This window comes from Balaenoptera ricei, chromosome 10, assembly GCF_028023285.1.
Source record: "Balaenoptera ricei isolate mBalRic1 chromosome 10, mBalRic1.hap2, whole genome shotgun sequence".
NCBI classification, from domain to species: Eukaryota; Metazoa; Chordata; class Mammalia; order Artiodactyla; family Balaenopteridae; genus Balaenoptera; species Balaenoptera ricei.
This window is the reverse complement of record NC_082648.1, coordinates 67798317-67825796: the sequence shown is the minus strand read 5'-3', so window position 1 is coordinate 67825796 and position 27480 is coordinate 67798317. Positions and strand designations below refer to the sequence as shown.

The 27480-nt window shown below is 37.0% G+C and overlaps 1 protein-coding gene across 2 annotated transcripts in view; it reads right to left on the bottom strand.

Annotated features, from left to right (window-relative positions):
* The window catches only part of OTOGL (otogelin like), a 148495-nt gene that overhangs the window by 24837 nt on the left and 96178 nt on the right, over window positions 1–27480 (bottom strand). For both annotated transcript variants that reach the window (XM_059936589.1, XM_059936590.1), the window contains 10 exons: window positions 25897–25976; window positions 25520–25588; window positions 15024–15097; window positions 11698–11875; window positions 11296–11438; window positions 11026–11049; window positions 10841–10933; window positions 8660–8849; window positions 5700–5914; window positions 1977–2118 (listed from right to left, as the gene is read on the bottom strand). In XM_059936589.1, the coding sequence (XP_059792572.1) occupies window positions 1977–2118; window positions 5700–5914; window positions 8660–8849; window positions 10841–10933; window positions 11026–11049; window positions 11296–11438; window positions 11698–11875; window positions 15024–15097; window positions 25520–25588; window positions 25897–25976 (1208 nt within the window). The remainder of the gene's footprint in view (window positions 1–1976; window positions 2119–5699; window positions 5915–8659; window positions 8850–10840; window positions 10934–11025; window positions 11050–11295; window positions 11439–11697; window positions 11876–15023; window positions 15098–25519; window positions 25589–25896; window positions 25977–27480) is intronic.

The following is a 27480-nucleotide window of genomic DNA, read 5'->3' as shown; positions in this document are numbered from 1 at the left end:
TTTCCAATTTGGACACCTTTATCTCTTTTTCTTGTCTGACTGCTGTGCCTAGGACTTCTGATACTATGCTGAATAAAAGTGGTGAGAGTGGGTATCCTTGTTTTTTTCCTGATCTTAGAGGAACTCCTTTAGCTTTTCACTATTGAGTATGATGTTGGCTGTAGTTTTCTCATATGTGGTCTTTATTATATTGAGGTATGCTCCCTCTGTACCCACTTTATTGAGAGATTTTTATCATAAGTGGATGTTGAATTTTGTCAGAAACCTTTTTTTGTACCTATTGAGATGATTTCTATTCTTCAATTTGGTAATGTGGTTTATCACACTGACTGATTGGCAGACACTGAACCATCATTGGCATCCCTGTGATAAATCACACTTCATCATGACATATGATCCTTTTAATGTGCTGCTGAATTCAGTTTACTAATGTTTTGTTGAGGAGTTTTGTTATCTATGTTCCTCAGTAGTACTGGCCTGTAATTTTCTTTTCTTTGGTGTCTTGCTCTGGTTTTTGTTGTGAGGGCACACTCCTCTCTGGTCACCAGAGCTGCATGCTCTAGCAGTTCCCCCCATGTAGGCTGTGTGCACGCTTCTGTTGTGGCAGTGCCAACTACTGTGGGTGCACTGGTAGGCAGGGCTGGCCCCTGGCCTGGTTGGCTGCAATGCCGCAGTGACTGGGGGCCCCTGGAGGGTGGGGTAGGCTTTCTGCATGGCTGTCTGCACAGCCTGGAGGGCTTGCAGCTGGTGCTGACCCACTGGAGGGCAGAGAAGCCCCTGGAACTAATAGGCTAGTGGGAGGATTCCAAAACAGTCTTTTGCCAGCACCAGTGTTATTGCAGTAGAATAAGCTCCCAAAAATGGATGCTGCCAGCATCTCCATCCCCAGGGCGAGTCTCAGTTGCCTCCTGCCTCTCCAGTGGGCTCTCCAAGATCAGCAAGTGGTTCTGACACAGTGACCTTTCAAACTACTTCCTCTGCCCTGGGACTTGGAGCATTTATGCACACCCTTTAAGAGCAGAGTCTCTGTTTCCTATAGCCCTCCAGTTCTCCCAAACATAAGCCCTGCTGGTTTTCAAAGCCAGAAGTTCTGAGGACTCATCTTCCTGGTACAGGACTTTTAGGCTGGGGAGGACAATGTGGGGCTTGGACCCCTCACTTCTTAGGAAGGACGTCTACAATTGTGATATACCTCCTGTTTATAGGTCACTAACCAAAGGGTGTGGGTCCTGACTATACCGCATCTCTGCCCTTCCTGCCCATCTTGGTGGTGTTCCTTCTTTATGACTTTTGCTGTGGAATATCTTTTCTGCTAGTGTTCAGGTCATTCTCATAGATGGTTTCCCTGTAAGTAACTGTAATTTTGGTATGTCTGTTGGAGAAGGTGAGTTCAACGTCTTCCTACTCCACCTTTTTGACCCCCACCCTTGCTTTAAATTTAGATCAGGATAAAAACAGAAGTTGCTTAAGTGGGAGACCTAACTAGAGGTTACATTTACATTCATTTTATTCTTACAAAATTATTTTGTGGACTTCCCTGGTGGCGCAGTGGTTAAGAATCCGCCTGCCAATGCAGGGGACACAGGTTCGATCCCTGGTCCCGGAAGATCCCACATGCCGCGGAGCAACTAAGCCAGTGCACCACAACTACTGAGCCTGCGCTCTAGAGCCCATGAGCCACAACTACTGAGCCCACGTGCCACAACTACTGAAGCCCACATGCCTAGAGCCCGTGCTCCACAACAAGAGAAGCCACTGCAATGAGAAGCCCACGCACTGCCACGAAGAGTAGCCCCCGCTTGTGGCAACTAGAGAAAGCCCGCATGCAGCAACGAAGTCCCAACACAGCTAAAAATAAATAAATAAATGAATTTAAAAAAATGATTTTGTGATGAAAAGGAAAAGAAAGAAGTGAATGCAAAAAACTGGACTGTTATTTGAGTGTTGGAAAATATTGTTTGAAGTGTACTACTTACAGCAGTAATCAGGTGTTCTCCACGGAATGCAAATGTCAAACTTGTTACATAGAGCCACATATGCAGAAAGGGCATCACATTCATAGTTCCAAAAATAGGTATAATTGATCCACATCTTTTCACAAAAGTCTTGTGGTGAAACCTAGAGATACATTGTGCCTTGGGATAAGTTATGTTGTTTTATTTCTCTGAAGGCCCTAAGCTAGACTAAATTATTTGGAGAATCAAAAGGTAGCAAGTTAATATTCATTATAGTTCCTCTTTGACCTTAGATTTTCAAAGCTTCATAATATTAGATGTCACCTCTGAATTTATAATTTTTTAAACACACAGTTTTAGATAAGATAAATATTGTCTGTACTAATCTACATAAATCTATCTTATAAAGATGGAAAAGAAACAGAGTATGTGGACCTAGCAAAAACCTATTTCTGATATTACATTTTGGGTTACAATCATGTTTTCTATATACCGAATAAGACTTTGATCTATTGCAGATAAAACTGGAAGCTCCTAAAGCTTTCTGTAATGATACATGGCACTGCCCATTAAATGAGGTTATAAATGCTTCTCAAAAAATCGTGTACTAATATTGAACATTGGTCAAATAATTTATGTAATTTGTCATGCCTCAACTTAATTAGAAACTCATTTTTTCTACAGATTATGTTTCATTTTGATCTAGAGATATCTGAAATCTAAATAATTTAACTTGTAACAACATTCACTCCAATTTTTCTCTGCTCATTTATTCAGCAAACATACTAAGCATCTACATTCAGATGTTAAATTTGGACACAGGTCAAAGTGTCAGATAAAAATACTTAATATTTTTCATATCCTATCATTTTTTCTTCAAGGTCCATAGCTATAAAAACTAAGATATTACTTCCTTTTTAGTCTCCTCTGTTGAATCTCCTCAGTTTCCAACCATTTCACTTTTCATGGAATACTTGCTATGATCATCAAGAGCCCCCTACTTGTCAAATCCAGGGAACACCCTGATATTCTAAACCTCGCCAACCTCTCAGAGGCGTATGATGCCATGCACGCCCCCTGTGTCTTAAAACCCTCTCCCTTGACTGAGAGCACCACACTCTGCTGCCTTTCCATCTGTTCATTGCTGTCTCCTCTTCCTGCTTCATTCTGAGTATTTGTCTAGACCCCTTCCTTGATTGCCCTGTCTACTCACTACAAACACTCTTCCTGGGCTCACCCATTCCCACAGTTTCTACTGCCATCTTGGGCATTTACATCTTCACCTTGGTTTCTTCATAAGTTAAACAGAGTTAATAATAAACCTACTACTACTTAAGATTGCTGTGAGCTAATATATGGAAAGTATAGAGAGCAGACTCCGGCACATCGTACATGAGTTACTGTTATTTTTAAAAACTCTATATACTAATAACTCCCCAAACTTGACCTCTGGCTTCAACTGGTCTCCTCTGAGATCTAGAATAGCTTCAAATTTTTTCTGGGTATTTTAGCCTTGAAGTCCCACATGACTTAATTTTTCCAATATAAAAAAAAATTGTAACCCTTCTCTACTAAACCCACAAAAGCTGATTCTCCTGTATCCTCCATTCATCCATTCATTTATGCATCCTTTCACAGTTTATTGAGCATCTAACTATATATCAGGCACTGTACTATTCATGAGGAATATAAAGGTGACTAAAACAGACCTGTTCTCTGCCTTGTGGATCTCATAGTTAAAGCCTATGTGTTGAATCAAGAGGAGTCACCATGCTAAAACAGATCACAGGAGGGAAGTATTCTAGCTTAGGACACTGCAAGCATAAAAGCCCATTTGCAGGAAAAACCGTGAAATAGTGCAACAGTTGAAAGGAGACTGAAATGCCTGGAGCTTAGCCAGTAAGAAAAGTGTAGCACAAGAGGAAGCTGGAAAAGTAGGCAGGCCAAAGCATAGAGGAAATTATAAGCCCTGATAAATTTAGAGCATATTTTAAGGGTAAGTGAAAGACACTGAAGGGGGCTTCCCTGGTGGTGCCGTGGTTGGGAATCTGCCTGCCGGTGCAGGGGACACAGGTTCGAGCCCTGGTCTGGGAAGATCCAATGCGTCTGGAGCTTGTGCTCCGCAACAAGAGAGGCCGCGATAGTGAGAGGCCCGCGCACCGCGATGAAGAGTGGCCCCCACTCGCCGCAACTAGAGAAAGCCCTTGCACAGAAACGAAGACCCAACACAGCCAGAAATAAATTAATTAATTAATTTAAAAAATAGTTTAAAAGACACTGAAGATTTTAGGTAGAGAAATAATCCAATCATGTTTCCATTTTCAAAAGATCATCTGCCCGCTATGTGGAGATTTGCAAATGAGGATGAAGATTAGAAGCGGAAAAATGAAATGTCAAGCATTCCTTTCTTTTACCATCAAATTCACTGGGAGGAACCTAAGGGAAAGCTGGAGCTATTATAGACTAAATGGTACCCTGTGTTCCTCACTATGCCTTGAATAGTCAAGCTGAAAAGTTTCCTGATGTAATAAACCTTCTAAGTTCCCAGTTAAAAATGCAATTTTTGAAAGTCCTTATGCTTTAAAAAGACAGATTACAATGACACTGAAATGAGTTAAAAAGTATTTGCTATTTTTTTCATTTTTATATGCATGCATTTTAAAATGTAAACATTTAAAACTTACTTTGTTGCAAATCTCTGAGTAAAACTGAAGCTCCAGAAAGATACACCATTTTTATCCCATGACTTCATATCCTTTGTCTTTTCCCTCAGAGAACTCATAGAGGGCAGGCTGAGAACTACGGCATCTACGCTTGGTGGTCGAACACAGAAAGTCCTAGAGTGAACTCCTTCTGCTTTGACAATTCACTCACTCTCCTTCTCAGACTTCGCCCCTCCGTAAGTCTTGCACTAAGCTATTTCAGTGTTTTCCTAACATGGCCTTTTCCAGCAACCCTGCTCTTGTCATACTGTTTTCTTGGCCTAGGTCTCCCTTCCTCCTTCTTCTCTCCTGGCAAACTCATCCTTCTAAATAATTAAGATGTCTGAAACTCTGGGAAGTCTTCTCCCGACTTGGGCTCCTATGCATCTCCATATTGTATATTGTGATTAATCTGTTCACAGACTTGCCTTCCTTCTAGACTCTTTGAGAGCAAGGAGAGGGTCTTACTCATCTTTGTATCATAGGAGTTTAACACAGTGCCTAGTAGGTACTTGATCTCACTAACTTTTCATTTAATGAGACACGAAATGATGTATTTGTCTGTCTTTTGTCTCTAACAACAGATCTTTTTTTAACGATGCAGATTATTTAAAATATCTACTAGTCACCTAAAGACTAATAAAGAACAATTAAATTGAATATATGACAGATTCTATTACAAGTATGCACCTAAGAGGCCAGGAATTGATTAAAGCCTCACTGTCTTGGTTTCTATACTGGGTTATCAAATGGCATTCATCTCTTTCTCCTAGAGGCATTTATTCATAGGAAAAAATTTCATTTTTCTTGAAAGCTGTAGATATAGTTCAGAAAAAGAAACATGGGGGGAAAAGATAATTATCCTTCCTTTCTATAAGTCAATAAACAGTAAATGATTTTAAATTCCAAAGTGTACTGAGAGGAGGTTTGGGGATAAACTATTCTCAGCAGAAGAACATCATGGCAAGAACAAGAATTTATTGGCTTTTACTCTCAACATGTCTAACATGACAGTTCTGATTTATGGTTGCTTTCAACTTACTTCATTATGGCATGGGATGAAAACTCTTCTATTTAATAACTCAATGCAGTGACTGCAGTCGTGCTCAGTACAATTTCTAACAGGCCTTCTCGTTGTTACTTCAAATGATTTCTCAATTTCCCAGCTCTCAATAAATAATTCTATGTCTTCCATATTCGTAATGATTGTGCCATTTTGCATCCTTAGATCATCATCTGGATCTTCATTGCAAATTCCTAAAAAGATGTGTGACATTTAGAAGGAAAATTTTTTTCACTTAAACCAAATATAGGCAGCAGAAATAAATCATCTCAATAACTGATTTAAAATGAATAAATTATTTACTGAATCAGGCGCCAAATTTATGTCCTATGACTTTAACGTTGATGGATTTTTTTTTAAATTATGTGTCTGATTCTTTGATAAAATAGTGTAGAACTGTCTTAACCAGATAAGAAAGAAATTATAATCCTAGAAGTCAAGATATGTGAAAAGATCATAGAAGAAGAAAGAGGAGATTGATTCTGTCCCTACACTCTTCCACTATCACCACTATCTCCTAATTTAAGAACTAGTTCTTAAATCTGACAGGGTATTCCCCAGAATAGTAGACATTTTGTGATTGCCTCCTAAGCATCTATTCCCCTAGGAAAACCCTGCCTGAAAACATTAAATTTTTCTCTTCAGGAACTATCTCTGCCCCATTACCTAGCACATGACACCACTCCAGCAGAGGGCCCTGGTAAGCATAAAGGTAAGCCTTACTCCCTTTCATTAACAACTGTTACAGGTAATCCAGGCATAAACCAGTCAGCTTGTGGCAGTCACTTAGACACATAGATTTGTTCAACATTAGAACAACCATTGTTAAGCTCAGGACTTGACCTGGGGAATTCTAGGACATAGACAATCTCTCTTGCTTGCAATGACATGGCCGATTGATGGCTGCGATGCTGTGACCTGCTATAGCCTCTAGCTTCCTTCAGGGAAGCCAAACTGAGGACAGAGCTTGCTTTTTATCTAGTGAAGTGAAAAGCCAAGGGAAGTACAGAGAAATGGGCCTAGGACCCTGATCATAACTTACCTGAATCGTACCCTACTTTAAGACATAATTTTTTCTTAATTCCCAAGGCTCCTAGCTATAAAAGATATGAGTTAAACATTTTTTTCAAGTATCAAATCTTAATCCTCAAGCAATTATAACAAGATCAATAAAGGTTTCTGCTGCCATAGTTGCCCCACACTTGTAAATATACAGGAGACTGAGTACAGTGCAAAAAAATAAATAAATAAATAAAACTCAAGTTAAGTGAACTATACTGTAAATCAGCTATGTTTAAAGTCTAAACTCTTCTGGGAAGAGGTATTGGTAGTAAAAATATGTTTTCATTGCAACTCCAGCCACCACTCCTGCAGACTTCACAGTGCTATGTAGAACAAGTTGTCAATATAGACCTCCCATTCTGGTGTCCATACTCAGTTTGGGTCACACTCTTGTCCACTACAACTCAAATCAGCCAGCACCCTGCTGTCCTTTTAACAAACCACCGCTCTCCCATTGTGGAGGTCAGGAAGTTTAGGGGGTGACCCTTGTTAGCAAAAAGGTGACCCTAGCCCCTTCTCTATAGTGATTAGTTAAGAATCCAGTTAGCAGACTGTCTCCATAAAAGCATGAGCTGACAGTAGAGGAAAAAACCAAACAAACATGAAAATCAAGCAGAAGTTATAGCACACAGAAGTGATAAATCAGAAGAGAAAATGTGCATTCCCCAAATCCCTGAGTTATTACTCAATAATATCTATTGGGTTATTATGTATACCCAATACCATGTATACATAATAACTATTTCCACAATGATAACCTGGTCACCATAGAAGTCTGTGCTATGTTTAGCATGCTCTAAACAGGCAAGGAAATTGTAAACCATTTTAGTCAAACTTTCCACTAAATGCTTTACATTTTTGAAGAAGAAATTTGGGCATTTCATATAATTTGTTGAGAGCAAGGACTTGGTCTATTTGTTTTGAGTTGTCAGCACCAAGCATAATGCCAGACACTCAGAAGCTGATCCATTAACTTTTACTCAATTAATATTTAGTGAGTTTAAAATAGATGTATTTGTACTAAGCTAATATTTATTGACTGTATTAAGCAATGTGTTAAGTGTTTTACATTAACTTTCACATTCAACTCTAACAACAATTTTGAAGGTAGATTTTACTATTCCCATTTTAAAGATAAGAAAACTGATGTTCACTTAAACATCTGTAAAGGGGATAGCTCAGGCAGACACCAGAGCCAGAACTGTTCTTTTTATTTTGTTATGTACCTAGAGATATTTCTAATTTGTTTCCTTTGGCTTATCACTATGTATCTATGTAACATATTGTGATAAGGAAGTGTAAGATGTACCTTTACACTTAGGTTACACTTATGGAACCTAAGTGTAAAGGTACATTTGGGCTTTACACTTCATAAGAAAACTGGGACTAATATTCAGAACATTGTGTTCCCTGTATATAACTTTCAAGATGACTTAACTAAGTTTTCTTTGATTTCAAACTTAAAAAAATAAGAAACAAAGTTATTTAAGTCTTTAATCATTCTATGCCTCATTTTTATCACTTATAAATTAACACTAGTGCCTACTTGAGGCTACTGTTAGAATTAAATGAGTTAAAGTATGTAAAATAATGCCTGACACTTCATTAATGCTTAATAAAGATGAGCTAGTAGGAATACAAACAGTATTGTAGAAACAGTGGTAAGCATATATTTCCATAAAATACCCAAGTTGAACTGTTATTTCTTGCTTCTAAGTCCATTTATGGAAAGACATTGCTTCCTTCAGCATTCACATGGGGAACTGAAAGTTAACATCACTTTTCCAACCCAAAAAATGGGGTAAGAGGGGTCAAGATGGTGGAATGTGAACAGAAAAAAAAGAAGAAGAAATAGAGATTTGAAAAGCAGTGCTCACCACAAAGTCCTTCTGTGTAGGATGACAAGTTAAATTGAGAGCCAAAATGAATGTCTACAATCCCTGTAAGATGAGCCCACTTTATGATTAGTCCAGCTGGAGTAGTAATCACATACATTGAACCAGAATCCTCTATGGACAGATCTTGATTTGAAAAAGGCAAAGGTACAGCAATAGAATCCACTTCTACCTAAAATTACATAATACATTTACACCTATTAGAACAATGTTTATGTTTTAATATACACTCATAAAAATTAGGAAAATTCAGATTATTCCATTTCTTCTGATTTAATGTAAACTATTTTTCAATGCTTAAAAATCTATTTCTCTGCTGCTGCCAGTTTCTCACAACTCCTAAATTCTTTTATTGTTCTTTTGCTGTCTTGCTATAGTCAATATTTGTTCTAACCTCATTGCCCTTTATTCTCTTCAAAACCTAACTTTCTTCTAAGTTATATATGCTTTTTTATGTTTCCCCCAATATATGTTGATTATACCATTACCTCCTAATATAAATTAAAGATAATAAAGTTTTTTTCAGGATGTTTTCTTTAATCTGGGTCCTCTATTTAATCTTCTAAATCAGTGTTTGTTTAATTATAATGTTCATAATAACCATCTGTGAAGCTTGGTAAAGATTAAGATTACCAAAATTCTACTTCCAAGGTTTGGATTGGATCCTAGATCTTATATTTTTAACACGTTTTCTTGGTAATACTAATATAAGGAATCCAAGGATTTTTACTTTGAAAACAGTGCTTTAAATAACAATGATGACATGGAACCATGAGCGGTAACTAGCAGTAAATTTCTCAGAGTTCTATCTGACTAACCATCCAATTTCTCATCTTTATATCTTCCTCCTCTTGCCACACTCAAGCTGAAACAGCCTTCTTTGCCTGGTTAATTTCTACTCATTCTTTAAGATTTATCTTAGGTGTCACCTCCTCCAAAAATATCCACTTGACCCTCCTATAAACTGCATTTTTAAATGACCTGTATCTCTGTTTCCATGGTATCTTGGTCATCACTCTATCACTATAGCTCCTACTTCCTTTTAATTGGCAGATAATTACATTTATGCACCCCACACACAACTGCAAGTTACTTGAGATCAGGACCTGTGTCATTTTATCACATAAACTCACTAAATGATTTTTTAAGTTAATAAATTTTCAACTGAATACATCACCAGCCATCAGTTCAGCTGAGGCCAAAAATAAGCCCTTCCAACCAAACATTCACAACAACAGCACGGACCAGGTTTGAGTTTAATTTCCCACCCACTTCCTGTTAATATACCAACCTCATTAAAATCAAAGGTATATATAGAAATTCTCGTGTCCAAAAAAGTAACACATTCATATATTTTAAGTTTGCCTTAAAATTAAACTTTCTGATATCTTACTGCATTTTAGGCTCGCTTTAACACTGTTTCCAGTCCAGAATGTATGGCCTGTGCTAACAGATTTCCAGAAAGCGTATAACATCTCAGCCATTTTGAGCAAAATCTTTATAAATTATTTTTTTATATTTTTGAGAGACCATGTAGATCTGAGTGAAGCATCCAGCTTATAACTCACTCCTATTTGGTAAATATAATTCCTTTGGATAAAGGTTTTTCCTGTAAAATCAAATGGCTCCTTTCCAACTTTTTAATGATGCATTGCTCTTCTTCAGTTCATTTCAATAAATTTAAATATTCCTTCATTTTTTTTAAGCTATCAATTAATGGTGTCAACATTTCAAAACTACTCTTTCCATCTGTTTTTCTCTCAGTAGTCTTCCTTTGGGTATTCTTGGCTGCTACCCTTTGCAACCTTATGATCCTCTCTTTCACATCATTTCCACTTTGTCTAATTTGAAACACTAAACATTAACTCTGACACTAAGAAGCCTGGCCACTCATATTATCCAAGAGAGCTTTAGCATGTTTAACATGGCTGTTTCAGTTAACCTCAAAAGGGGAGAAACACTTGCAACAGTTGGCATGTTATGGTAGGAGACATATAATAGTATGAAACACATTTTAAACTGTCCATGAAAAGAATGATTAGACATCATAGCAATGAAAGTCCACTGATATGTTTAATTTCCCCTCTTTTTGGAAATAAGTGTGCTTATATAATTTCTCAATTTCATCCATTATGAGGATATGCTTTAACTTTGTGTTCCTACCTTTCTTGCTGCCCGATTGACAAGTACTTTATGCAGAGATGTGGTCAAATTTAACTTCTTAAAACAAAGTCCAGAGGTTCTTCCAGAGGAAGCCTTAATTTGAAAGAAAATTGAAACTTTATGGAGTTAAACATAATTTTAGCAATAAACATAAGGAATTCACTAGACATTTTGCAGATACTCACTAGCTTTTTAAATGAGTTTCCATTCTGAAAAAAAAAGTATCCGGAAAAAACATTTAGAAAAAATACATTACTTGACTTTTAAAAACATTATTTGGATTAATACTATATGCCTCTAAATATATTCACATGAAACACGTTTTGTTTTAAGTACCAGAAGATAAATCTCAGTGAGTTGTTGAGTCCTTTCTTACTCTGGGAATACCTAAGGTTGCAACATACTTCTGCTGCTAGATTTATGAAGAAATGACAAAAGAATAGATTATGACTTACCTGATTCATGGAACATTTTTCAATATGAGCAACTATAACTTCCCCAGGAATTCTTACTAAGATATAAGAAGCCATACTATACAATGCTGCATTATTTCCATCAAATGTAATAATGCTGAGTTCTGACAACATGGAACACCGACCTAAAAAGTGGTAGAGAGTAGATTTAGTCTATTAACTAATTATTTGTATTACAGTAATAACTGCTCCTTTATAAACATCTTTTAAATTAGTCTCCTTATGTTTGACAAAAAGCAACTCTAAAAGTTACTGGGAATCAAAATCATAAATCAAATGAAGAAAGTTCAACAATAACTTTGTCTTGATGAGGTGATTGCTTCAAAAAAAATAATAATCTCCCCCAATTAAAAATTGATTGCCATGTAAGGAATGCAGACTTACACGGACATTCCCACTCAGGGCAGCAAATATCGCTGTTCACTTGAACAGGTCTTCCCCGGAAACCACAGTCAGGCACTTCTATGTCCTTTGGGCAATTAAGAGACCAGTTGTACAACTTCCATTCCATATTAAGGCATATATATTGGGTACAATTATAAACAGGATCAAATTGTTGAGGCTGTTAATAAAAAAGAAAATTAATGCATATTTTTCCATTTTCAACTAATGTTTTAAATTAATTTTTAAACTTCCCATTCACATTGCTTATAGTGTACATTTCCTAAATACAAAAGCTTTTGAAAGATGAACAATTAAAATTTCACTACAGCTTTTTGTTGAGGTATCCTCTCTGAAATACTCAGTATGAACTTCATTTAAACTCTACCTTAATATTGATTTGATTATCAGAATTGCCCAGATACCCAACTTCTGAGTAAACTGAAGTCTTGTCCTAAATTGACTAGATTAGTGTTTTGCAAGCAGACTTATACAGTGGCAGTCAACCTTTCATATTATGTTGTATAAAGCTAGTATATGATTAAGACTTCTGTTAATGTCAGTTTAAAAAAATTACAACTTAGTATTATCCAAATTTTTCATTAAAAATCAAATGTGATATCAGTTTGACAGCACCTGGATAGAATCATTATAAATTACTTTTTATATGTAGCTCACAGACTTCTAGATAAATAAATAAAAAATAAATAAGTGGTAGATTTTTTTATAAATTACATTCTATATAAATTATAGTAATAACTGTAGCAATGATAAATAATATAACATTTATTATGCTCCAGACATTGTTCTAATTAGTCCATTTTATTCCCACAAAAACACCCTCTGAGGTAGGAGCTAATATTTTTCCCTATTTCATAGATAGAAAATCAGGTTTAAGGTCAAATTAACTTGCCCCGAGTTTCATAGCTAGTAAATAGTAGAGTCAGAACTTAAATCCAGGCATTGTTGCTCTGAAAACCAGTGCTCTTAACCACTACTCTATACTGCATCTCAGGGGATGGAGGAAGAAAAATTAACATCTATTTAGCACCTATTATATATCATGCACTAATAAAGTAGCTTTTTCATTTAATTCTCCCTAAATTTCGTGGGTCAGTTTCTATCATTCCAGTGTTATACATGATAAAAAACAAGGATAAGAGAGGGTAAAAAGTTTTCTAAATAGTGAGACTATTAAGAGAGGACTTCTCAATTTAAAAGCCAAAAGTAGGCAAATAGTCAAGTTCAGTCTTGCAAAATTTTCTGTGTATAAGTTGTATCAACTCCCAGAAAATGAAAGGAGATAGAAGAAAACTAAAACGCCTAAACAACACCTAAACCACCTAAAGAATCTATACCTTCCACTATACTGAAAGAATCTTTAACAAGGTCACCATTGAACTCCACATTGCTAAATTCAATGATCAGTTCTCAGACCTCATCTAGCTGACCTGTTAACATATTTAGTATAGCTTATTACACCATCTTCCTTAATATTTTCTTTCCTTGGCTTCCAGATCACCTACAATCTCCTCCATTTTCTCCTATTTCAGTGGTTACTATCCTTTGCATGTTTGTCATTGTTTCTCAATCTGTTGAAGTTGTAGTGGCCCTTCTCTCTTCCCTGTCTTCACTCAATCCCTTTGTGATCTCATCTAACCACAATTTTAAATACCCTTTATCCACTGAGAATTATAAAAATTTCATCTTAACTTGATCTCTGCCCTAAACTCCACTTGTGTTCACCAGATCTCTATACCCAAAGCTTTTTGATGTCTAAGAGGAATCTTAATCTTTACGTGGCAAAACTGAACTCCTGGCTATACCCACCCCAGACCTTCACTTCCCACAATTTCCCCATCCTGATTAATGCCAACTTTATCCTTCAGTTGTTCAAGGCAAAACTCTTAGAATCCTTAATGCCTCTTTTTCATTCACACCTCACATCTAATTCTTCAGCAATTTCTGTAGCCTCTACCTTCAGAATAGATCCAGAACCCAGACATTTCTCACCATCTCCAGTGCTATCACCTGGTCCAGATCACCATCAATCTCTTACCTAAATTCCTGCAGTAGCCTCCTAACTGGTTCTATTATCTCTTTACACCCTACTCTCAACACAGCAGCTAAAATGATCCTGAAACAGATCAGATCATATAATTCCTCTGCTCAGAAATCTCCCTTTTCTCTTCCTGTGTCATTTAGAATGAAAGCCACAGTCTTCACAATCATCCACCAGGCCTTACATAATCTAGTTTATTTCCTACTATTTCCTACTATTATTACATAATCTAATTTATTTCCTACTATTTTACTCCATACTATTTTACTCCTTGCTATTCTTTTATTGTTTTAAGATGTTAGGTACATTCTCAGCTCAGGGCTTTTGCACTTGGCTGGCCCCTCTGCCTGGAATGCTGTTGCCCTGGTTCTTTGCGTGGTTCACTCTTTCACTTCTTCAGATTTTCTGCTCTAAAGTAACAGTCACTTTCTCAGTGAGGATCATTTCATTGAAAATAGTTTTATTTTTCTCCTGAGCAGCAATCTCTAGAATTTTACATAACTTGGTAATTTATTTTGCTTATTGGCTGTTTCAGAATCCAATAAAATGTAAACTCCATAAAAGCAGGAATTTTTGCCTGCTTTTATATTGTTTTATTTATGGTACCTGAATAGTTCCTAGCCAGAAATAGTGCTAAATAAATACTGGTTGAATAAATCATTGGTTTATCAGAACAAGTAGCATATTTGGAGTAAGGAGATAATTTCACAAGTTTCAGCCAGACAATTACTAGCTCTGGGATTCAATGACCTTATCTTTTTTTGCTTACTAGTATATATTTGTCATCTTGCACTGTGCCTGGCATATAGTAGCTGCTTAATAAATATTTTTGAATGCCCAAAGAGAAGCCCACAATATACTCTTTATTATTATAAAGAATTATTATCATTAAAGAATTATTAAAAAAACATAATTATTATTAAGTTAATAAATTATCCAACTAATAAATCAATAAATAAAAGTATTAAGTTATCACACATAATTATTATTACAACTAACTATCACACAATTACTACTATTAAGGAATCATCCTTAAGACTTCATTTGCATTGTATTTGTTTTTCTTAGTGTGACCAGAGTCTAATTAATAAGAAATATCTGACAGTTAAGGAAATAAAATTGTTAAAATGTAATGCTTATTTAATTTAGCAAAGAAAGACTAGAGAGCATACCAAAAGAAGTTTAATAGCATCTGGATAGTGATACAGAAACATGAATAGACACAATAAGGAAATGACAAATAGCTGAAGAGATTACTCAGTCATACCTCACATTCCAAACCTGTCGTAGGTGTTAGCTTGTCAAACGCAGTGAAGTCTGATGGAGTAATCATTTCTGGACCTGAAGGAAATGAAGAGGTCCCCTGCATTAGTGAAGTGGTATTGATCATATATAAAACTCATTTGTGATAGACACCATGCTAAGAAATTTTATATAGATTATTTCATTTAATTCTAACAAGAACCCTGCGAAGTAGACAATAATATTATTGTCATTTTACAGATAAGGAGACTAAGGTGTAGAGAGGTAAGCTGGTGTCAGAGGCAGAATTCGAACTTGGCAATTTTGATTCCAGAGCACTAGCTTTTAAGCACCATCCTAGAAACATCTTCACTGCCTTGTTGGTGTCAACACAATTGTTTGAACAGGTAGAAATATCAATAGGATCACTAAAGATTGCTCAGGAGTTACAAATTTTGTTGCATTTCTAAAATGAGTAGTGAGGCTGATTCATTTCCCTGGTGAATCTCTAAAATGTTTTCCTTGCAAGCAGAATAGTTGATGCTGTGGACCACTGGAGACCCCAGTTGGTGGGTGTGGCGAAGGAGTTATCCATGGAAAGGGAAAACACAACTGGTAAACACATTTGTAAGACTTCTTCCAAAGCTTTTTGTTAGTACTAAAGGTATCTCTAAAATATTCAAAGTCTGAAGGACTGTAGAAGAGTGAAAATGAATGGCTGAAATTTTGTCTAGCTGTAACTGCAGTGTCCATTGTTGATACCGTCTAAAAATGACTATATTAGTTTCCTATAACTGCTGTAAACAAATGATTACAAATTTAGTGTTTTGAAACATTACCAAATTATTATCTTGTGGTTCTGGAAGTCCGAAGTCCTAAAATCAAGATATCAGCAAGGGCTGTACTCCTTCTGGAGCCCCTATGGAAGAATCTGTTTCCTTGCCTTTTCCAACTATGGATTGCCTGAATACTCATGGTCCCTTCTTCCATCTTCAAAGCCACAGAATAATATCTTCAAATCTCAATTTCTCTCTCTCTCTCTTTCTCTCCCTCCCTCCCTTTCTCCTTCCCTGCTGATTCTGACATCTAACATGTGATACCTTCTCTGACTCTGACCCTCCTCCTTCTCTTTTATAAGGACCCTTGTGATTACATTGGGCTCACATGGATAATCCAGGATAACTTCCCCATCTCAAAATTGTTAACTTTATCACATCTGCAAAGTCCCTTTAGCATGTAATAAGGTCCCATATTTATAAATTCTGGGGATTAAGACATGGACATCTTTGGAGGGCCATTATTCAGCCTACCACAATGACATTAGACAAAACTTTTTTTGTTGTTAAATAAATTCCATAAATAACCTTAATTTTGTACTTATTTTATGGCTTCTAACTTACAAAATAAATGAAGTAGAATAAAAATTCCCATTGCTTGGTCCTATAAACAGTGTTCATGGTATACTAGATGTTGTATCTTCTAGAGAATATGATATTTTTACAGACTTAAATATCTTCATTTCCATCATCATAAATGTTTGAGCATAGTAATAGCAGACAAAGTTCCAGCCCAGAGCAAGCACAGAGTCATGAAAAATTCTGATAACTGGGGGTCTGAGTGGTCTCAGCAATAAAGTAGTCCATTGTTTTCTAAAATCATCAATGGGTTATAAGCACTGTCTTGGGGTAGAATTATAATAATCAAGCTTGTCGTAATAACTGTAGCTTTGTAGTAAGTTTTAAATTGGAAAGTATGAGTCCTACAACTTTGTCCTTTTTCAAGATTATTTTGGCTATTCTAGGTTCCCTGCATTTCCATATGAATGTAGGGTCAGTTTGTCAATTTCTGCAAAGAAGTAACTGGGATTTTGATAGGTATTGCATTAAATCTGTAAATAAAATTTGGGAGTATTGTCATTTTAGCAATATTAAGTCTTCCAGGAACATGAGATGGCTTTCCATTTATTTTGATCTTCCTAATTCCTTCAATAACATTTTGTAGTTTTCACTGTACAAGTCATATACTACTTTTGCCAAATGTATTCCTACATATTTTATGCTACTGTAAATAGAATTGCTTTCTTCATTTCATTTTTAGATTGTTCATTGCTAGTACATAGAAACACAATTGATTTTAGTCACTGGTCTCTTTTTCTGCAAGTTTGTTGATGTATTATTATTTGCCCATTAATTAGTGCTAACAGGTTTTAGTGGATTCTTTAGAAAATCTGTATACAGGATCATATCATCTACAAATAAAAATAATTTTACAGGGTAGTTTTCTTACTCCTGAGGGTCATGGAGTAAAATCTATCTCCCCAATATAGTGACCACGGTACTTTAAATTGTCTTAGATGTTTAAAATATACAATGACTCTTGTTTTGGGGGGATATTACAGAATGCAAAGTAGACAGCAGTACTTAGAGGAATTAACAGTGTATGTCCCAGATTTAGTACATGCAGTGTTATTCTAAACTTATTCACACCGTAGATTATACAACACAGGGAAAGTACCACCAGCCCCTCTCAAAATATGCTTTAAACTATACCAAATTCACGATGCCTAAAATTTTACAGCAGTAGAGTAATTCCTCATCTCTACAGTGCTAATAACAAGACCTCTCTCTTTGTTTTCTCAAAAAGATTTAATACATGCAAAGTCTGTACTCCAATGCCTGACACATAGTTAGTACTCAGTAAATGGTAGCTATTAAGAATAGGACTAATGAGTTGGGGAGGAACCAAGACGGCGGAGTAGAAGGATGTGCTCTCACTCCCTCTTACGAGAACACCAGAATCACAACTAGCTGCTGGACAATCATCGACAGGAAGACACTGGAACTCACCAAAAAAGATACCCCACATCCAAAGACAAAGGAGAAGCCACAATGAGACGGTAGGAGGGGCGCAATCACAGTAAGATCAAATCCCATAACTGGTGGGTGGGTGACTCACAGACTGGATAACACTTATACCACAGAAGTCCACCCACTAGAGTGAAGGTTCTGAGCCCCCCGTCAGGCTTCCCAACCTGGGGGTCCGGCAACCGGAGGAGGAATTCCTAGAGAATCAGACTTTGAAATCTAGTGGGAATTGATTGCAGGACTTCGACAGGACTGGGGGAAACAGAGACTCCACTCTTGGAGGGCACACACAAAGCAGTGTGCACATCGGGACCCAGGGGAAGGAGCAGTGACCCCGGGGTGACTGAACCAGACCTACCTGCTAGTGTTGGAGGGTCTCCTGCAGAGGCAGGGGGTGGCTCTGTTTCACCGTGGGGACAAGGACATTGGCAGCAGAAGTTCTGGGAAGTACTCCTTGGAGTGAGCCCTCCCAGAGTCTGTCATTAGCCCCACCAAAGTGCCCAGGTAGGCTCCAGTGTTGGGTTGCCTCAGGCCAAACAACCAACAGGGAGGGAACCCAGCCCCACCCATCAACAGTCAAGTGGATTAAAGTTTTATGGAGCTCTGACCGCCACAGCAACAGTCAGCTCTACCCACCACCAGTCTCTCCCATCAAGCCTCTTGGATAGCCTCATCCACCAGAGGGCGGAGAGCAGAAGCAAGAAGAACTACAATCCTGCAGCCTGTGGAACAAAAACCACATTCACAGAAAGATAGACAAGATGAAAAGGCAGCAGGCTATGTACCAGATGAAGGAACAAGATAAAACCCCAGAAAAACAACTAAATGAAGTGGAGATAGGCAACCTTCCAGAAAAAGAATTCAGAATAATGATAGTGAAGATGATCCAGGACCTCGGAGAAACAATGGAGGCAAAGATCAAGAAGATGCAAGAAATGTTTAACAAAGACCTAGAAGAATTAAAGCACAAACAAACAGAGATGAACAATATAATAACTGAAATGAAAAATACACTAGAAGGAATCAATAGCAAAATAACTGAGGCAGAAGAACGGATAAGTGACCTGGAAGACTGAATGGTGGAATTCACTGCTGTGGAACAGACTAAAGAAAAAAGAATGAAAAAAAATGAAGACAGCCTAAGAGACCTCTGGGACAACATTAAATGCAACAACATTCGCATTATAGGGGTCCCAGAAGGAGAAGAGAGAGAGAAAGGACCAGAGAAAATATTTGAAGAGATTATAGTTGAAAACTTCCCTAACATGGGAAAGGAAATACCCACCCAAGTCCCAGAAGCGCAGCAAGTCCCATACAGGATAAACCCAAGGAGAAACACACCGAGACACATAGTAATCAAATTGGCAAAAATTAAAGACAAAGAACAATTACTGAAAGCAGCAAGGGAAAAACGACAAATAACATACAAGGGAACTCCCATAAGGTTAACAGCTGATTTCTCAGCAGAAACTCTACAAGCCAGAAGGGAGTGGCATGATATACTTAAAGAGATGAAAGGGAAGAAACTACAACCAAGATTACTTTACCCTGGCAAGGATATCATTCAGATTTGATGGAGAAATCAAAAGCTTTACAGACAAGCAAAAGCTAAGAGAATTCAGCACCACCAAACCAGCTCTACAACAAATGCTAAAGGAACTTCTCTAAGTGGGAAGCACAAGAGAAGAAAAGGACCTACAAAAACAAAGCCCCCCAAAATTAAGAAAATGGTATTAGGAACATACATATCAATAATTACCTTAAACATGAATGGATTAAATGCTCCAACCAAAAGACACAGTCTTGCTGAATGGATACAAAAACAAGACCCATATATATATACGCTGTCTACAAGAGACCCACTTCAGACCTAGGGACACATACAGACTGAAAGTGAGGGAATGGAAAAAGATAATCCATGCAAATGGAAATCAAAAGAAAGCTGGAGTAGCTATACTCATATCAGATAAAATAGACTTTAAAATAAAGAATGTTACAAGAGACAAGGAAGGACACTACATAATGATCAAGGGATCAATCCAAGAAGAAGATATAACAATTATAAATATACATGCACCCAACATAGGAGCACCTCAATACATAAGGCAACTGCTAACAGCTATAAAAGAGGAAATCGACAGTAACACAGTAATAGTGGGGGACTTTAACACCTCACTTACACCAATGGACAGATCATCCAGACAGAAAATTAACAAAGAAACACAAGCTTTAAATGACACAATAGATCAGATAGATTTAATTCATATTTATAGGACATTCCATCCAAAAACAGCAGATTACACTTTCTTCTCAAGTGCGCACGGAACACTCTCCAGGATAGATCACATCTTGGGTCACAAAACAAGCCTCAGTAAATTTAAGAAAATTGAAATCATATCAAGCATCTTTTCTGACCACAACGCTATGAGATTAGAAATCAATTACAGGGAAAAAAATGTAAAAAACACAAACACATGGAGGCTAAACAATACGTTATTGAATAACCAAGAGATCACTGAAGAAACCAAAGAGGAAATCAAAAAATACCTAGAGACAAATGACAATGAAAACACGACAATCCAAAACCTATGGGATGCAGCAAAAGCAGTTCTAAGAGGGAAGTTTATAGCTATAAAAGCCTACCTCAAGAAACAAGAAAAATCTCAAGTAAACAATCTAACCTTACACCTAAAGGAACTAGAGAAAGAAGAACAAACAAAACCCAAAGTTAGCAGAAGGAAAGAAATCATAAATATCAGAGCAGAAATAAATGAAATAGAAACAAAGAAAACAATAGCAATGATCAATAAAACTAAAAGCTGGTTATTTGAGAAGGTAAACAAAATTGATAAACCATTGGCCAGACTCATCAAGAAAAAGAGGGAGAGGACTCAAATCAATAAAATTAGAAATGAAAAAGGAGAAGTTACAACAGACACTGCAGAAATACAAAGCATCCTAAGAGACTACTACAAGCAACTCTATGCCAATAAAATGGACAACCTGGAAGAAATGGACAAATTCTTAGAAAGGTATAACCTTCCAAGACTGAACCAGGAAGAAACAGAAAATATGAACAGACCAATCACAAGTAATGAAATTGAAACTGTGATTAAAAATCTTCCAACAAACAGAAGCCCAGGACCAGATGGCTTCACAGGTGAATTCTATCAAACATTTAGAGAAGAGCTAACACCCATCCTTCTCAAACTCTTCCAAAAAATTGCAGAGGAAGGAATACTCCCAAACTCATTCTATGAGGCCACCATCACCCTGATACCAAAACCAGACAAAGATACTACAAAAAAAGAAAATCACACACCAATATCACTGATGAATGTAGATGCAAAAATCCTCAACAAAATAATAGCAAACAGAATCCAACAACACATTAAAAGGATCATACACCACGATCAAGTGGGATTTATCCCAGGGATGCAAGGATTCTTCAATATATGCAAATCAATCAATGTGATACACCATATTAACAAATTGAAGAATAAAAACCATATGATCATCTCAGTAGATGCAGAAAAAGCTTTTGACAAAATTCAACACCCATTTATGATAAAAACTCTCCAGAAAGTGGGCATAGAGGGAACCTACCTCAACATAATAAAGGCCATTTATGACAAACCCACAGCAAACATCATTCTCAATGGTGAAAACCTGAAAGCATTTCCTCTAAGATCAGGAATGAGAGAAGGATGTCCACTCTCACCACTATTATTCAACATAGTTTTGGAAGTCCTAGCCACGGCAATCAGAGACAAAAAGAAATAAAAGCAATACAAATTGGAAAAGAAGAATTAAAACTGTCACTGTTTGCAGATGACATGATACTTTACGTAGAGAATCCTAAAAATGCCACCAGAAAACTACTAGAGCTATCAATGAATTTGGTAAAGTTGCAGGATGCAAAATTAATGCACAGAAATCTCTTGCATTCCTATACACTAATGATGAAAAATCTCAAAGAGAAATTAAGGAAACACTCCCATTTACCACTGCAACAAAAAGAATAAAATACCTAGGAATAAGCCTACCTAGGGAGACAAAAGGCCTGTATGCAGAAAACTAAAAGACACTGATGAAAGAAATTAAAGATGATAAAAACAGATGGAGAGATATATCATGTTCTTGGATTGGAAGAATCAATATTGTGAAAATGACTATACTACCCAAAGCAATCTACAGATTCAATGCAATCCCTATCAAATTACCAATGGCATTTTTTACGGAACTAGAACAAATCATCTTAAAATTTGTATGGAGATGCAAAGACCCCGAATAGCCAAAGCAGTCTTGAGGGAAAAAAACAGAGCTGGAGGAATCAGACTCCCTGACTTCAGACTCTACTACAAAGCTACAGTAATCAAGAAAATATGGTACTGGCACAAAAACAGAAACATAGATCAATGGAACAAGATAGAAAGCCCAGAGATAAACCCACGCATCTATGGTCAACTACTCTATGACAAAGGAGGCAAAGATATACAATGGAGAAAAGACAGTCTCTTCAATAAGTGGTGCTGGGAAAACTGGACAGCTACATGTAAAAGAATGAAATTAGAACACTCCCTAACACCATACACAAAAATAAACTCAAAATGGATTCGAGACCTAAATGTAAGACCGGACACTATAAAACTCTTAGAGGAAAACAAAGGAAGAACACTCTTTGACATAAATCACAGCAAGATCTTTTTTGATCCACCTCCTAGAGTAATGGAAATAAAAACAAAAATAAACAAATGAGACCTAATGAAACTTCAAAGCTTTTGCACAGCAAAGGAAACCATAAACAGGAAGAAAAGACAACCCTCAGAATGGGAGAAAATATTTGCAAACGAATCAACGGACAAAGGATTAATCTCCAAAATATATAAACAGCTCATTCAGCTCAACATTAAAGCAACAAACAACCCAATCCAAAAATGGGCAGAAGACCTAAATAGACATTTCTCCAAAGAAGACATACAGATGGCCAAGAAGCACATGAAAAGCTACTCAACATCACTAATTATTAGAGAAATGCAAATCAAAACTACAATGAGGTATCACCTCACACCAGTTAGAATGGGCATCATCAGTAAATCTACAAACAACAAATGCTGGAGAGCATGTGGAGAAAAGGGAACCCTCTTGCACTGTTGGTGGGAATGCAAATTGATACAGCCACTATGGAGAACAGTATGGAGGTTCCTTAAAAAACTAAAAATAGAATTACCATATGATCCAGCAATCCCACTACTGGCCATATACCCAGAGAAAACCATAATTCAAAAAGACACATGCACCCCAATGTTCATTGCAGCATTATTTACAATAGCCAGGTCATGGAAGCAACCTAAATGCCCATCGACAGACGAATGGATAAAGAAGATGTGGTACATATATACAATGGAATATTACTCAGCCATAAAAAGACACGAAATTGAGTCATTTGTTGAGACGTGGATGGATCTAGAGACTGTCATACAGAGTGAAGTAAGTCAGAAAGAGCAAAACAAATATCGTATATTAACACATGTATGTGGAACCTAGAATAATGGTACAGATGAACCGGTTTGCAGGGCAGAAGTTGAGACACAGATGTAGAGAACAAACATGTGGACACCAAGGGGGGAAAACTGCGGTGGGGTGGGGATGGTGGTGTGCTGAATTGGGCGATTGGGATTGACATGTATACACTGATGTGTATAAAATTGATGCCTAATAAGAACCTGCAGTATAAAAAAACAAACAAACAGTAAAAACAACTAATACTAAACTTTCTTTGGGTTATTTGTATGGAAATATGTTAATATAAATGTTTCAGATATTACATGAAATTTCTAAAAATCTGATATGTTCTGGTATAATGTTATAAGTCATAACTCTAGTTATTACTTTAAAATGTATATCTCAGAAATAACTAAATTTCCTTGTCAATTGCATTATTATGAACTTTCATCAAATCTTTAACCGTGGTCATTTTTAAGCCTTTTGTCATTTACAGACAGTTCTGGGTGTACTCTGATGCTTTTGCTAAAATGTTCCTATAAAAGAGTTTCATCTTCAAGGAATTCATGGAAAAGACTCTGACAAGTACAGGTTTCTGGTAACTGACTGTACTGCTGAACTGAATGAATAAGCATTTTCAGAACTCTAATGGAAAACTGATGAATTCATAAAAGTGCTAACAAAAGATCAAGATAAAAAAATTAATTACATGGGACTGAGTGAACTGATGAGGATGATTATAATCTTTGTGACTTCCTGTTTGAATTAAAAAAAAAAAATCCCACAAGGACTCAGAGGCAAAAACTATACAAATCAATTTTCACTGCAAAGTAAAGGAGCTGTTACAGTGGAGGATTACTGGACTGAATGCCAATATTATGACATAGTATGAGTGTGTTTCGTGTTTGGTAATTGCCATCATTGTTGCTTTTGTTGTGGTCATCCATTTACAATGCTTGGTGTCAGTTTATTTATCTCTTGTAAAAATAAAATACAGTGTGTGTGTGTGTGTGTGTGTGTGTGTGTGTGTGTGAAAAAATAAATAAATAAATAAATATCATAATTTTTTAAAAAAAGAAAAAGAATAGTAGTAATAGCGATGATTGTAGTGAGACTATTATTTGGAAGATGTCACAGGACTTATTAAAATCCTCCAGTGATTCGCCATGGCCTTCAGAAAAAAACACAAACCCAACAATTTCCTGTCATGGGCCATTTGTGATCTGGCCTCTAAACATCTCTTCCACACCACCTCTTAGCACAATTCCCCCACACCACACTCTCAAGGTGCGATGACCTGCTTGGAACCCCTCTGTGTGACAGGTTCCCTCTCGGCCGCAGGCCTTTGCATGTGCACACATTTCCTCCTTCTCCTAGCTATCCACCTCTGACCTTCTGTTACCCAACTGAGACCACACGTCCAAAATAAGTATAAGACCCCTCCTGCTTACCGCTTGTACTTACTCCTACTGTAATATCACGACAGCCTATGGACTATTCGCTGTTTTAGGGTTGGGGCTGTGACTTGTTTACCGTTCTCCCTTCCTCCCCCCTCCCCACCCCCAGTGTCAGGACAGTACCTGGCAGTGTTGACACTCAATGAAAGCTTGTCAGACATATTTAAAGAATAAATATCTGAATTTTTCTAAATTATAACCCCAGGAGATATAATACATTAGGTTTGTCAAGCCTCACTGTGAGTGGATTTATTCAATCCTTTCCTGAGGCAAGTTTCACAGGGAGGGAGCGAAGTGAGGGTCTGAGCCCAGAATGCCTCCTCCAGAGGCTGGGAGAGAACACAGGAATGACAATAAAAGTGCTTAAAGGATGACTTCATTTGCCTCAAAGTCTCTTCAGCATCAACTTAGTCACTGTGAAAATTTAATCAGGATTTAGTAAAAGCTAAATTCTAGGCAAAGACGTGAGGGAAGTTCTTATTATCTATACTAACTGAAATGGGACAGAGGTGGACCAAAGGTGGAAGCCATACTGAAAATGTGGCTTGTTGATCCAGTGAATAGCTACTTAGTGAGATCAAAGTGACTGCTGGGTTCTCTCGTGGATGGGATAGTACTAACACCAGCAGCTGTTTAGGAGTGCCAAGATTTAAATTACATGATGCTAAGTTTAGTGTTTAAAGTTGTAACGATACCTGTAAACATGGGTAGAGATGGCTTACCTGGAGAAATTAATGCTGGTTCTGTGGGAATCAGAGGTATGCCTACAAAGAAGCAAAGATACTCTTCTTTAATCTGTTTTGCTTAAAGTGAAGCCCACATAGTTCATATAAGGATGTTTAGCTTTAAGGAAAATATTTTGGGAGAAAGGATGCAGGAGGAATGTGAGAGCAAAGACTTACATGGTTTAGAAAGTAATTCAGAATCCAAAAACTTTGAAAAGGACAATGAATAAGAATGTCATGAAGGTTTATTGTCTGTCTAAAACTTCTGTTCATAGTCACTTGCCATCATATAAAAAATATTCAAGTATTTTACTTTTCAGAATAAGTGAAGTAAGGTTCACACTTACAGTCTTCTGGGTAAACACACTTGAGAGTGACTTCATCAAGGATCATACTTTTAGGGCAGTAGGGCAAGCATCCTTCAACCCTTTAAATGAAAAAAAAATTAAAGTAAGAAAAAACTTTTAATATAAAAATATATTACATTTAATATAGGAAACTAAGATACAGTTTTCCTAAAATTCTTCTGTTCTCCTTGTCAAGCACTAAGCAGTGCTCTGCTTGCTATTATTCCATCATACCTCATTGTATGAAATCACAAGCTAGTGGATGATAAAGAAATATTCATGACTGAGGCAGAATCTGAACACAGAATATTCAAAACATACACTTATGTTTGGGACACACTAAGGCCATGTTCTGTAATTGTGATTTTACTCTATGTTCATCATACTGTTACTTTCCTATACTCCCCCACATGTAAGCAGAGAGACACACTCTTTGAATATCCATAAGGATGTTGGTAGAACAAAAACAGGATGTTCAGGGGCTCTCCCTGCTGATTATTAAGCCCTGAAGTCATCGAAAAGTAACTAGGAATCTCTGGGTGGCAGAGATGGAGGTGGGACATGCTCTTCTCTGAGAACAGGGAAGGGGGTGGCAGAGGCTGCAGTTCTCAAGAGCCTCAGGGCCTGTGCCCAAAATAGTGGCTGTGCTCTGGGAGGAGGTTGTTGTATATGAGCCTAAGGAGACTGAATTTCAAGCCCCAAAACATCTGGTCTTGTGTGTGGCCACATGAAATCAGGAGGCCCACATTTCAAGAAGCATGAGCTTGGGAATCGGGGGCCAAAAACAGGCAGGACCATCCTGAATGCTTATCCTCTAAGGGAATGAAGCCAAGATAATGACTGAGATAAAGTCTTCCTTCTCATTCAGTTGGGGCTCAGAGTCCAGTTTATTCTGATTCAAAAGAAATATATCCTTCATGTACAACCAATTATTAGATTCATACATACTAGAGAGAATTACTGTACATATAGTTTAAAAAAGGCTTGCTTATCTGCCTCTCAAATACACCGGCAGGCTATGATACTAATTTTAATATTTTAAAACATTTCCAATTGCCTTACCTATAAAGTAAAAAATTTGGACCAAAAATACAGCCCCTTTCCAATTCAGTGTGGAAATGAACTAACTTGACACTAGGGGCACGTGTTGCCACCAGAGGGCACTCGTTCATGGAAGGAAATCCAAAACCAAGAAAAGCTAATTTCTCTTTTAACAGAAGACCCTTTGGCCATCTCTTGGATACTTCCTTCACAAATTTTTTTTAAAAACATTAATAGCTCAGCTTACAAGACCAATTATTTATTTCATAAAGTGAACTTAAATAATAAAATTTTAACCAGTATATGATATTCCTATCCTACTCTAAACTCTGTCAAGCGAAAAAGAAAAAGTTACTAGATTACTGAAAATACTAGGGCCAGCTGGTTATCCTCACATTAAGTAAACATCATTTTTTACGCAACTCAATTATCCTGCAGTTGCTTTATGCAAGTCAAAACCACAGCTATCGTTTTAAAATCATCTTCCAAAACCCAGTAACTTGTTCCTTTAAAATGTCGTCATGGTTGCACACAGCAGGGTCC